Raw genomic sequence first — 13,480 nt, forward strand, 5'->3', positions numbered from 1 at the left:
CATAGACACTCCTGTTTGCAGGAAATGCAGGAATCGACCGAGTTGAAATTTCTTCGTGGGGCCTTCCTGGCCTCACACCACGCAACATATTTTCGCCACATATGGTGATAATGTTGTGCGGTCACCTCCTTCCTGGCTTTGACCAGGGTAGGAATGACCTCTTCCGGAATGCCTTTTTCCCTTAGGATCCGGCGTTCAACCGCCATGCCGTCAAACGCAGCCGCGGTAAGTCTTGGAACAGACATGGTACTTGCTGAAACAAGTCCCTTCTTATCGGCAGAGGCCCTGAGTCCTCTGTGAGCATCTCTTGAAGTTCCGGGTACCAAGTCCTTCTTGGCCCATCCGGAGCCACGAGTATAGTTCTTACTCCTCTACGTCTTATAAATCTCAGTACCTTTGGTATGAGAAGCAGAGGAGGGAACACATACACCAACTGGTACACCCCTGGTGTTACCAGAACGTCCACAGCTATTGCCTGAGGGTCTCTTGACCTGGCGCAATACCTGTCCAGTTTTTTGTTCAGGCGGGACGCCATCATGTCCACCTTTGGTCTTTCCCAACGGTGCACAATCATGTGGAAAAAACTTCTCGATGAAGTCCCCACTCTCCCGGGTGGAGGTCGTGCTGAGGAAGTCTGCTTCCCAGTTGTCCACTCCCGGAATGAAAACTGCTGACAGTGCTATCACATGATTTTCCGCCCAGCGAAGAATCCTTGCAGTTTCTGCCATTATCCTCCTGCTTCTTGTGCCGCCCTGTCTGTTTACGTGGGCGACTGCCGTGATGTTGTCCCACTAGATCAATACCGGCTGACCTTGAAGCAGAGGTCTTGCTAAGCTTAGAGCATTGTAAATTGCTCTTAGCTCCAGTATATTTATGCGGAGAGAAGTCCCAAGACTTGATCACACTCCCTGGAAATTTTTTCCCTGTGTGACTGCTCCCCAGCCTTTCAAGCTGGAATCCGTGGTCACCAGGACCCAGTCCTGAATGTATAACTGTGGCCCTTTAGTAGATGAGCACTCTGCAGCCACCACAGAAGAGACACCCTTGTCCTTGGAGACAGGGTTATCCGCTGATGCATCTGAAGATGCGATCCGGACCATTTGTCCAGCAGATCCCACTGAAAAGTTCTTGCGTGAAATCTGCCGAATGGAATCGCTTCGTAAGAAGCCACCATTTTTCCCAGGACCCTTGTGCAATGATGCACTGACACTTTTCCTGGTTTTTGGAGGTTCCTGACTAGCTCGGATAACTCCCTGGCTTTCTCCTCCGGGAGAAACACCTTTTTCTGGACTGTGTCCAGAATCATCCCTAGGGACAGCAGACGTGTCGTCGGAGACAGCTGCGATTTTGGAATATTTAGAATCCACCCGTGCTGTCGTAGAACTACTTGAGATAGTGCTACTCAGACCTCCAACTGTTCTCTGGACCTTGCCCTTATCAGGAGATCGTCCAAGTAAGGGATAATTAAGACGCCTTTTCTTTGAAGAAGAATCATCATTTCGGCCATTACCTTGGTAAAGACCCGGGGTGCCGTGGACAATCCAAACGGCAGCGTCTGAAACTGATAGTGACAGTTTTGTACCACGAACCTGAGGTACCCTTTGTGAGAAGGGCAAATTTGGACATGGAGGTAAGCATCCTTGATGTCCAGGGACACCATATAGTCCCCTTCTTCCTGGTTCGCTATCACTGCTCTGAGTGACTCCATTTAGAATAGGTCTCACCAAGCCGTCTGGCTTCAGTACCACAATATAGTGTGGAATAATACCCCTTTACTTGTTGTAGGAGGGGTACTTTGATTATCACCTGCTGGGAATACAGCTTGTGAATTGTTTCCAATACTGCCTCCCTGTCGGAGGTAGACGTTGGTAAAGCAAACTTCAGGAACTTGCGAGGGGGAGACGTCTCGAATTTCCAATCTGTACCCCTGGGATACTACTTGTAGGATCCAGGGGTCCACTTGCGAGTGAGCCCACTGCGTGCTGAAACTCTTGAGACGACCCCCCACCGCACCTGTTTGTACGGCCCCAGCGTCATGCTGAGGACTTGGCAGAAGCGGTGGAAGGCTTCTGTTCCTGGGAATGGGCTGCCTGCTGCAGTCTTCTTCCCTTACTTCTATCCCTGGGCAGATATTATGGGGACGAAAGGACTGAGGCTGAAAAGACTATGTCTTTTTCTGCTGAGATGTGACTTGGGGTAAAAAAGGTGGATTTTCTAGCTGTTGCCGTGGCCACCAGGTCTGATGGACCGACCCCAAATAACTCCTCCCCTTTATACGGCAATACTTCCATGTGCCGTTTGGAATCTGCATCACCTGACCACTGTCGTGTCCATAAACATCGTCTGGCAGATATGGACATCGCACTTACTCTTGATGCCAGAGTTTCGCATATATAGAAATGCATCTTTTAAATGCTCTATAGTCAATAAAATACTGTCCCTGTCAAGGGTATCAATATTTCCAGTCAGGGAATCCGACCAAGCCACCCCAGCGCTGCCCATCCAGGCTGAGGCGATCGCTGGTCGCAGTATAACACCAGTATGTGTGTATATACTTTTTAGGATATTTTCCAACCTCCTATCAGTTGGCTCCTTGAGGGCGTCCGTATCTGGAGATGGTAACGCCACTTGTTTTTATAAGCGTGTGAGCGCCTTATCCACCCTAAGGTGTGTTTCCCAACGCGCCATAACTTCTGGCGGGAAAAGGTATACCGCCAATAATTTTCTATCGGGGGAAACCCACGCATCATCACACACTTCATTTAATTTATCTGATTCAGGAAAAACCACATGTAGTTTTTTCACACTCCACATAATACCCTTTTTTGTGGTACTTGTAGTATCAGAAATATGTAACATCTCCTTCATTGCCCTTAACAAGTAACGTGTGGCCCTAAAGGAAAATACGTTTGTTTCTTCACCGTCGACACTGGAGTCAGTGTCCGTGTCTGTGTCGACCGACTGAGGTAAAAAGGACGTTTTAACGCCCCTGACGGTGTTTTAGACGCCTGGACAGGTACTAATTGGTTTGCCGGCCGTCTCATGTCGTCAACCGACCTTGCAGCGTGTTGACATTATCACGTAATTCCTTAAATAAGCCATCCATTCCGGTGTCGACTCCCTAGAGAGTGACATCACCATTACCGGCAATTGCTCCGCCTCCTCACCAACATCGTCCTCATACAAGTCGACACACAAGTACCGACACACAGCACACACACAGGGAATGCTCTGATAGAGGACAGGACCCCACTAGCCCTTTGGGGAGACAGAGGGAGAGTTTGCCAGCACACACCAAAAACGCTATATTATACAGGGACAACCTTTATATAAGTGTTTTTCCCTTATAGCATTTTAATATATATATACATATCGCCAAATAAGTGCCCCCCCTCTCTGTTTTAACCCTGTTTCTGTAGTGCAGTGCAGGGGAGAGCCTGGGAGCCTTCCCACCAGCATTTCTGTGAGGGAAAATGGCGCTGTGTGCTGAGGAGAATAGGCCCCGCCCCCTTTTCGGCGGGCTTCTTCTCCCGTTTTTCTGAGACCTGGCAGGGGTTAAATACATCCATATAGCCTCCAGGGGCTATATGTGATGTATTTTTAGCCAGAATAAGGTATTATACATTGCTGCCCAGGGCGCCCCCAGCAACGCCCTGCACCCTCCGTAACCGTTGGTGTGAAGTGTGTGACAACAATGGCGCACAGCTGCAGTGCTGTGCGCTACCTTCATGAAGACTGAAAAGCCTTCTGCCGCCGGTTTCTGGACCTTCAATCTTCAGCATCTGCAAGGGGGGTCGGCGGCGCGGCTCCGGGACGAACCCCAGGGTGAGACCTGTGTTCCGACTCCCTCTGGAGCTAATGGTGTCCAGTAGCCTAAGAAGCCAATCCATCCTGCACGCAGGTGAGTTGAACTTCTCTCCCCTAAGTCCCTCGATGCAGTGAGCCTGTTGCCAGCAGGACTCACTGAAAATAAGAAACCTAAAAACTTTTTCTAAGCAGCTCCTTAAGAGAGCCACCTAGATTGCACCCTGCTCGGACGGGCACAAAAACCTAACTGAGGCTTGGAGGAGGGTCATGGGGGGAGGAGCCAGTACACACCACCTGATCCTAAAGCTTTAGTTTTGTGCCCTGTCTCCTGCGGAGCCGCTAATCCCCATGGTCCTGACGGAGTCCCCAGCATCCACTTAGGACGTCAGAGAAAAAACCTAAAATATACTTTCTTTTCTAGGAGCTCAGGAGAGCCCCTAGTGTGCATCCAGCTCAGCCGGGCACAAGATTCTAACTGAGGTCTGGAGGAGGGTCATAGAGGGAGGAGCCAGTGCACACCAGGTAGACCAAAAGCTTTCTTTTAGTTGTGCCCAGTCTCCTGCGGAGCCGCTATTCCCCATGGTCCTTAAGGAGTCCCAGCATCCACTTAGGACGTCAGAGAAAACATATTATTATTCATTTGTCTCCTTAGTATTTTGCTATCTGCAAACAGCTTTCAGTTGAAACCACTTAGTGGATATTAGTAAGTGACAAATGCAGGTTTAAAAAAATAACAAAATAACAGAGAGGAAACACCATAAGAAATCAGACATACTAAATGCCATGCACTTATTTTCAAAACATTGCACAGCTAAATGATATTTAAGTTGAAACAAAATCTTAATACTACTTTCATCTTGATAATAGATTCCTTGTTACAGCACCACAATTGCCTATTGATTACATTTTTTCTCAATTCTTCCCTGTAGGTGGCGCCCTAAGCGATATATATCCCCATTGATGTTAGGAGGCTCAGCAATTCTGTGCTGGATGGGTAGGAGGGCTAGGATCTGTTAGTTTAGCTGCTTGTGAGATCATTTCCTGCCTAGATCCGTCCAGACGGCAGCAGCAGCATCAGGAGTACTATCTGTTGGAGCAGCAGCAACAGGGTGCACTTTTTCCCCAAGCCAAACCCCTGCTCATCTGGATAAAGATGTCATCAAACTCTAACCTGAGCTCTATGCAGCGGCTGGTGGAGCAGTTAAAGCTGGAGGCGAGCGTGGAGAGGGTCAAGGTAATGTAATTCTACTCAGCTGATGTGTAGAGAGAAGATGTTGTTCTCATTGGGAGGGACTTCAAGGGTTAAAAGGCAACTTGTTGAATTATTATTTTCTTAACTTTTACATTTATTTTTTTTACAGTAATTTAAAAGTTTTTATATTATTGATTGCAACATGTTCATATGATTTGGGGATATTGTTGCTATCTCTTTAAACTCTATTATTGACATAGCATTTCTTTATAAAAGCCAGATCAGATATCTTAGTGATGAAGTGTAGTTATTATTCCTGTTTCCATCACCTCTATGTAGTATAGTGGTCTCTAGTCATAACAGTATGGTAGTTGCTTCTTTCACCTCCTGCAGGCGACCAGTCTTTGCTGCATGTACAGTACTTGGTGTGGTGGTTGCCACTCTTTGTAAGATGAGCAATCCGCAGCACTCATCAGTAAAGTAATCCTTGCTATGGCAGACCTAAAGTACAGCAAGCTGCATGCATAGCCTAGACCAGTGCTTCTCAACCTCTGTCCTCAAGTACGCCCAACAGTTCATGTTTTCCAGGTCACCTAGCAGTTGAACAGGTGTACTCATTACTCACTGACCCATTTTAAAAGACTCCCTGGATGATAAAAGTGCTACCAAGTGCTCAGTGACCTCCCAACGTCCGGGTAAAATTTAGCAATTGCTGATTACCATTGCCGAGCATGGCTCACGCTCACCTTTTCTAGAACAATGGTTGTAGTATGTGACACTGTGTGGAATGCAAGCAAATTAGACAACACAATCTACTCCAGCTGCAAATCACCTCATTCCTCAAATCTGCCATTAAAGAATGTATAGATACTTGGCCAGGTTTTAAGTAAAATGATCTTCTGCAGCCAACTATGAAATATAATAAATGAAGGGGTCTATTTACTAGGATGGAGATAAAGTACCAGGCAATCCGCTACTAACTGCCATGTCACAGACTTTGTTTGAAAAAATGACAACTAGGAGCTGATTGGCTGGTACTTTATCTCCATCCAAGGTAAATAGACCCCTTGGTCACAAAACTGGATAGGACCATATTATTTTTGCAGCAATGGGGTGACTTAGATGCTGCACTGCGGAGAGCGCGTTTTGTACTTTTGCATTTTAACATTTTATTTCCCTCTGCATCCAAACTTGTAGTGTACTGGGATTTTCACTTTACTCACAATTGTGGTAACTTGTGGGATAGATGGTATGACTTATCAGATCAGTCTCCATTCTCCTGCCTATTTAGGGGTTATGGAGGGTTATGTTTAGGCTGCGGGAATGGGGTGTTAGGGTTAGGTACCCCTGGGGAGGGTTAGGCTGTTGGGGGGGGGTTGGGGATTACAGTTAGTATACTCGCCTAGTATGTGTCAGGATCCTTAGCGTCTGGATGCTGCCGTCTGTATTATGACTGCTGTCATCCCAAGTGCCGTGATCCCGATAGCTTCACATCAATTTAATCTGAGTTGATAAGTAACCATGGGGAAGTAAATAGAGGTTAAATACGTCCACTAGTTCTTAAAGTGGCACGTTACTGTTCTGGATGAACACAAGTAAGTTCCCCTATTCCTTATGGAAAAAGAACACATGGGACAACGTCTTTTTGTAGAAATTCATATATATTATAAAGATATTTCAGTGGGTATCCCATACACAGTATGTTTTAATCACACTCTTCACTCTATTCACACACTTTCTAGATCTATATTTTATTTTGCAGGTTTTAATATTCAAAGAATGATTTTAAGTGTAATAAGTTATATTTTATAATATTCTATTGTGCACCACATAGGACAATACTTTTCTTTCATATATTGAGCTTCTATCACATCAGGCGTTCCAAAAAGATGCAAATTGTGTATATTATTGAGCACAGAAGATACATGGTGTATGTGGACACATATGTACTGTCTGATTGTGGCTAAGTTCCTGGAAATATGTTCACTCTGTAAAAACCTGCGATGCGGTCAGTAAAAAAGGAGAAGAGTCTGGCAGTCACTGGTGCATGTTGTCCCTGTACACGTGTACAAATGAGACCAGTACATAAAACTGCAACGTTCATAGTCAAGCATATGACAAACAGAATGTACGGTATAGTCCTCCTATTAAAAAAATAAAAAATGTCCCAGGCTCTTGTGCAAACAGGCTGTGATGACATCTGTTTTTTTTAGATTTTTAGATTTTTGCAAATTTCTTTAAAACAAAGAAATCACATGTACATAAGTATTCACAGCCTTTGCCATGAAGCTCAAAATTGAGCTCAGGTGCATCCTGTTTCCACTGATCATCCTTGACATGTTTCTACAGCTTAATTGGAGTCCACCTGTGGTAAGTTTGGTTGATTTGACATGATTTGGAAAGGCACACACCTGTCTGTGTAAGGTCCCACACTTGGCAGTGCATGTCTGGGCACAAACCAAGCATGAAGTCAAAGGAATTGTCTGTAGACCTCCGAGACTGGATTGTCTCGAGGCACAAATCTAGGGAAGGATCCAGAAAAATATCTGCTGCTTTGAAGGTCACAATGAGCACAGTGGCCTCGATCATTTCGTAAATGGAAGAAGTTCAGAACCACCAGGACTCTTCCTAGAGCTGGCCGGTCATCTAAACTGAGCAGTCGGGGGAGAAGGGCACTAGTCAGGGAGGTGATCAAGAACCCGATGGTCCCTCTGTCAGAGCTACAGCATTCCTCTGTGGAAAGAGGAGAACCTTCCAGAAGGACAACCATATCTGCAGCAATCCACCAATCAGGCCTGTATAGTAGAGTGGCCAGACGGAAGCCATGCTTAGTAAAAAGCACATGGCAGCTCGCCTGGAGTCTGCCAAAATGCACCTGAAGGACTATCGGACCATGAGAAACAAAATTCTCTAGTCTGAAGAGACTTGGGGGTATGTTCAATTAGGGTCTGATCCATTCCGACATGCACTTGTCGGAATGGATCCGACAACCCCTATTCAAATCTCATCTCAATTCGACTTTTAAAAAGTTGAATTGAGATGAGGGACCCAGAGGAAGAGAGGGGGGGACAGCCAGCGGGCAGACGGAGGAGATCAGCGCTGCAGGAGGATGTCACACAGCCACCCGACCTCACGGCAGTGTCCACCCGGCTCCAGCAAGCGTAACCTCGCTTGCTGGAGCCGGGTGGACGCTGCCGTGAGCGGTGCGGCTGTGTGACATCCTGCTGCACCGCTGTGCTGTAGCGCTGATCTCCCCTGTATGCCCGCGGCTGTCCCCCGTCTCCCTGCGGCTCCCCCTCTACTCCTCTGGGTCCCACATCTCGGTCCGACATTTTTTTATGTCGGACTGAGATGGTCGAAAAGGGGGCCAAAACCGACAACACGTGGCTCGGCAGCTATTCCGACGATCCATGTGCTTTTCAACAAGTCGAATTCCACGACTTGTCGAATAGGCCGAATCGCGATTCGACCTTAAAAAGTCGAAAACTGACGTATTTTCGACAGACGGCAGTTTTCGACACCAATTGAATATACTCCAAAGATTTAACTCTTTAGCGTGCATGCCAGGCGTCATGTTTGGAGGAAACCAGGCACCGCTCATCACCAGGCCAATACCATCCCTACAGTGAAGCATGGTGGTGGCAGCATCATGTTGTGGGGATGTTTTTCAACGGCTAGAACTGGAAGTCTAGTCGGGATAGAGGGAAAGATGAATGCACCAATGTACAGAGACATCCTGAATGAAAACCCTCTCCAGAGCGCTCTTGACCTCAGACTGGGGCGACTGTTCATCTTTCAGCAGGACAACGACCCTAAGCACACAGCCTAGATATCAAAGGAGTGGCTTCAGGACAACTCTGTGAATGTCCTTGAGTGGCCCAGCAGCCCAGACTTGAATCCGATTGAACATCTCTGGAGAGATCTGAAAATGGCTATGCACTGATGCTTCCCATCCAACCTCATGGAGCTTGAGAAGTGCTGCAAAGAGGATCGATAGGTGTGCCAAGCCTGTGCCATCATATTCAAAAAGTCTTGAGGCTGTAATTGCTGCCAAAGGTGCATCAACAAAGTATTGAGCAAAGGCTGTGAATACTTATGTACATGTGATTTCTTAGTTTTTTATTTTTAATAAGTATGCAAAAATCTCAAACTTTTTTCACGTTGTCATTATGGGGAATTGTGTGTAGAAATTTGAGGGGAAAAAATAATTTATTCCAGTTTGGAATAAGGCTGTAACATAACATAAAATGTGTAGAAAGTGAAGCACTGTGAATACTTTCCGGGTGCACTGTATGTACTCTCATATTATCCAAATTGACTATCGATATCGTCCAGTGTGTGTGCAAAATCGACCATCGATAATATCGTTGGTCAATAATATCGGTAACATCCCCCAGTGTGTATGGCCCATCACATAACAGTTAGGAGCTAGTTGGAACTTTGAGGTAGATGTATTAAACCTGGAGAAGTGATAAGTGCAAAGTGATAATGCACCAGCCAATAAGCTCCAATATGTAAATTGACAGTAAGTTGCTGATTGGCTGGTGCGTCATCACTCCTTTATCACTTCTCCAGGCTTAATACATCTGCCCCTTTATCTATTTCCACTTTATCTCTCTCCAAGCGTTGATGCATATGCTCCAAAGTATCAGCCAATCAGCTCCTAATGGTAAGTTGACATGCTGTGTTTGGGGAAAAATGACAGGAGCTGATTGGTTGGTACTTTAGGCCCCATTTATCAACACATCTAATTCTAACAATTATGCAGCTGTCATTCAGCATTAACCCTCCTGCGAGGTCCACTAATGTCTCTCCCTCAGCAGTGTCATCCACTTTCCTGCTGGCAGCCTAATTCTGCTGGTGACAGGCTTCTGTGTCATGCGCAACGTCCAATCTGCGCATGTGCATGACTCATTCACCCATCGGGGACCCAGCAATACCCGAAAGGCTTTGCTGAAGCCGGAAAGGCAGTGCTGAGCCCCCATTGCCGGCAATGGGGACCATAGCGCTTGATGGCGAGAGTAGTACAGGGGCAAACACTGGGGCAGATGTATTAACCAGGAGAAGGCATCAGGAAGTGATACACCAGTGATAAGTGCAAGGTGATAAACCCACCAGCTAGTCAGCTCCTGTCAGTTTGCATATTGGAGCTGATTGGCTGGTGCCTTTATCACCTTGCACATATCACTGGTTTATCACTTCCTTATGCCTTCTCCAGGTTAATACATCTGCCCCACTGTTTGTTGAATACTGAAAGCAGAACATAAACCCTTTAATGAGTGCTAAAGGGGATATATGTCATTGATTAGTGGGAGCCTTTATCTCCACTTTATCACTCTCCAAGGTTTAGTACATCGGATTTAAAATCCCAGGAACTAATGGACAGGGCAACTCGGTTTACTAAAAGCAATTTACTGAGGCCTACCTGGGGCGATGAAGGATCAGGCAATGGATAACTTCTGCTGAGGGTCCGAGTCCTACACAAGATCAGTTTGGATCAAACTGCAGAAATAATCCTGGTGTACCCAGTATGGCCAACTGAGATTTGGTTCCCACTGATTGTCCAGTTACATATAGGCTCCAAGATACTGGTGGACAATCCAGTGTAAAGAGGGTATCCTGGACTACCTCCTTCAATGCATGTTGATGGCAACCTTTCTAAATTGTTGACCGACTTCACTTTAGCATCCACCACTACAGCATTGCTAAATGGGTCTTTAATGCTGGGTACAGTGTGTACCCAGCCATCTGCACAACCAATATAACTATATATCGGTCAGCTGTACACACACATTTATATATTGTGTGACCGCATTTAGGATGCATGCCGCTGTTGCCATGATCATCCCATTGGGCAGGCAACACGCCTGACTGGACGATCTAGCTAATGACCAGTTGGAGCATGTGATTTTGGGTACACACTAGACAATATGGCCGCTATATCGTTCCGATCAGTGTCAGAATGATATATTGGACAATGTATTGTCTAATGTGTACCCAGCTTAAGACATCGAACAATAGCTACATAACAATTCCATGTTAAGAGTTTAACACATGACAGTCTCTAGAAGACTTAGTCCCGGTTTCATCCCTTCTTTATTTGGCTTTGGAATTCCTGGCTTCTGACTAGATTACTTAGACATGAAGCACGGATCTCTTTGTGTGTATGCCCATAGCGATAGTGATGCGCGACCCCACACGTCGCTGTCGCCGGTTCCAGATTGTGCATGCAGGCACAATCTAGTCAGGTCGGAAGTGATCCCCTCCCCAGCTCAGCACACATGGCGCTGAGCAGGGGGGAGAGATGTGTGCTGTGCGGAATGTGCTAGATCACTCCGCACACATCTCTAGGTGTGTACCTCCTTTAGGCTTCCTTATTATCCTTGAATTACTGTATACATGAGACGTATACTCAGTCACTTGACAACTCATGTTTCTCTAACGTCCTAGTGGATGCTGGGGACTCCGAAAGGACCATGGGGAACAGCGGCTCCGCAGGAGACTGGGCTCAAAAGTAAAAGCTTTAGGACTACCTGGTGTGCACTGGCTCCTCCCCCTATGACCCTCCTCCAAGCCTCAGTTAGATTTTTGTGCCCGAACGAGAAGGGTGCAGTCTAGGTGGCTCTCCTGAGCTGCTTAGAAAAAAGTTTAGTTTTAGGTTTTTTATTTTCAGTGAGACCTGCTGGCAACAGGCTCACTGCATCGAGGGACTAAGGGGAGAAGAAGCGAACTCACCTGCGTGCAGAGTGGATTGGGCTTCTTAGGCTACTGGACATTAGCTCCAGAGGGACGATCACAGGCCCAGCCATGGATGGGTCCCAGAGCCGCGCCGCCGTCGCCCTTACAGAGCCAGAAGACTGAAGAGGTCCGGAAAATCGGCGGCAGAAGACGTCCTGTCTTCAATAAGGTAGCGCACAGCACCGCAGCTGTGCGCCATTGCTCTCAGCACACTTCACACTCCGGTCACTGAGGGTGCAGGGCGCTGGGGGGGGCGCCCTGAGACGCAATAAAAACACCTTTTTTGGCAAAAAATACATCACATATAGCTCCTGGGCTATATGGATGCATTTAACCCCTGCCAATTTTTCCATAAAAAAGCGGGAGAAAGGCCGCCGAAAAGGGGGCGGAGCCTATCTCCTCAGCACACTGGCGCCATTTTTTCCTCACAGCTCCGTTGGAGGAAGGCTCCCTGACTCTCCCCTGCAGTCCTGAACTACAGAAACGGTAAAACAAGAGAGGGGGGGCACTAATTTGGCAGATAAATATATATTGCAGCTATATCAGGGAAAAACACTTATAGAAGGTTATCCCTATATATATTGATAAAGCTAAATATTTATCGTGTATATAACCCTTTATGAGGTCTAAGAACACTGTACGCTATCTACGTAAGAAGTACCGTAAGGGTACGCAAGTTGCGTATCGATCGCTTAGCCGTGATCGAGACGCTCAGGCGTCACGTTCACTCACGGCCAAGTGATCGCAGGCAGGCAGAATATTGGCTGTTGACTTATCGTAATGATTCGCTATAGCGTAGCAGCGCTCGGGACCACGAGGAGATCACCAGCGATGCAGACGCTCACAACGTTAAACCTTTATATCTATACCTTCAGCAATGAAATACACAGTAAACCTTAGTGTGGAGACAATGTGTAAGTGCAACCTTGTGTAACCTGATTACCTACAAAGCTGCTTGAGCGTCACCGACGCTCAGAGAATACTTAACACTATAAAGAATACACAGATACCTGGCTTAGGGTCCGAAACCTATTATATGTATTATGACTAATACTTGCAAAAAGAATCACAGTACAAAGCATACACTACAGTATAACATAAACCAACTAGCCAGATAACTACACAGGAAATACAATACAATACAATACAATACAATACAATTCAATTCTAATCAAGGGAAAAATACGAGAGAAAGAGAAGAGAGGGAGAGAGAGAGAGAGAGAAATGGCTCACAGTAAGACAATATGATTACGGAGAAAACTTACGCACAAGGGGAACGATCGCATGCGCCTCGATATCCAGCTCCCGATTATCAGCAATGAGAACCGTTGAAGAGAGTGAAGTTGGATATGGTCGGCCTGCTATTTATGCTCCACACACAATACAATTCAATGGTCCCTACAATCTCATTGTTCATTGGACACAGGAATTCGGCTTCGCATTATAACAAAAGGTCATAGGTTGATTCATACAGGTGGGCTGTGACTATTTCCAACTGCTCAGGTGGGAGGGAAACTGGGTTTCCCGCCGCATGGGTAATAAAGTGCAAATAAAGTAAATGTTCATAAACTTCTTATGTCCATAACTATTCGCACGAGCGATTGATCTGCTTCAAACCAACACCGGAATATTTCTAATTAAATATTCTTCCGATGGATACTAAACACCACTGTATTACTCCTATCTGACCCTTCGTATCAAACAATGAGGGATTCCTCTGTTCATGAACATTCTATATTAACC

At 46.2% G+C, this 13,480-nt stretch overlaps 1 protein-coding gene across 1 annotated transcript in view; it reads left to right on the forward strand.

The window, feature by feature from the left end:
• GNG10 (G protein subunit gamma 10) overlaps window positions 1-13,480 on the forward strand; it is a 123,436-nt gene that overhangs the window by 43,669 nt on the left and 66,287 nt on the right. The window contains exon 2 of the mRNA XM_063914685.1: window positions 4,737-5,041. Coding sequence (XP_063770755.1) covers window positions 4,961-5,041 — 81 coding nt within the window. The 5' untranslated portion in view covers window positions 4,737-4,960. The remainder of the gene's footprint in view (window positions 1-4,736; window positions 5,042-13,480) is intronic.

Source organism: Pseudophryne corroboree, chromosome 1 (genome assembly GCF_028390025.1).
Source record: "Pseudophryne corroboree isolate aPseCor3 chromosome 1, aPseCor3.hap2, whole genome shotgun sequence".
Taxonomy (NCBI): Eukaryota; Metazoa; Chordata; class Amphibia; order Anura; family Myobatrachidae; genus Pseudophryne; species Pseudophryne corroboree.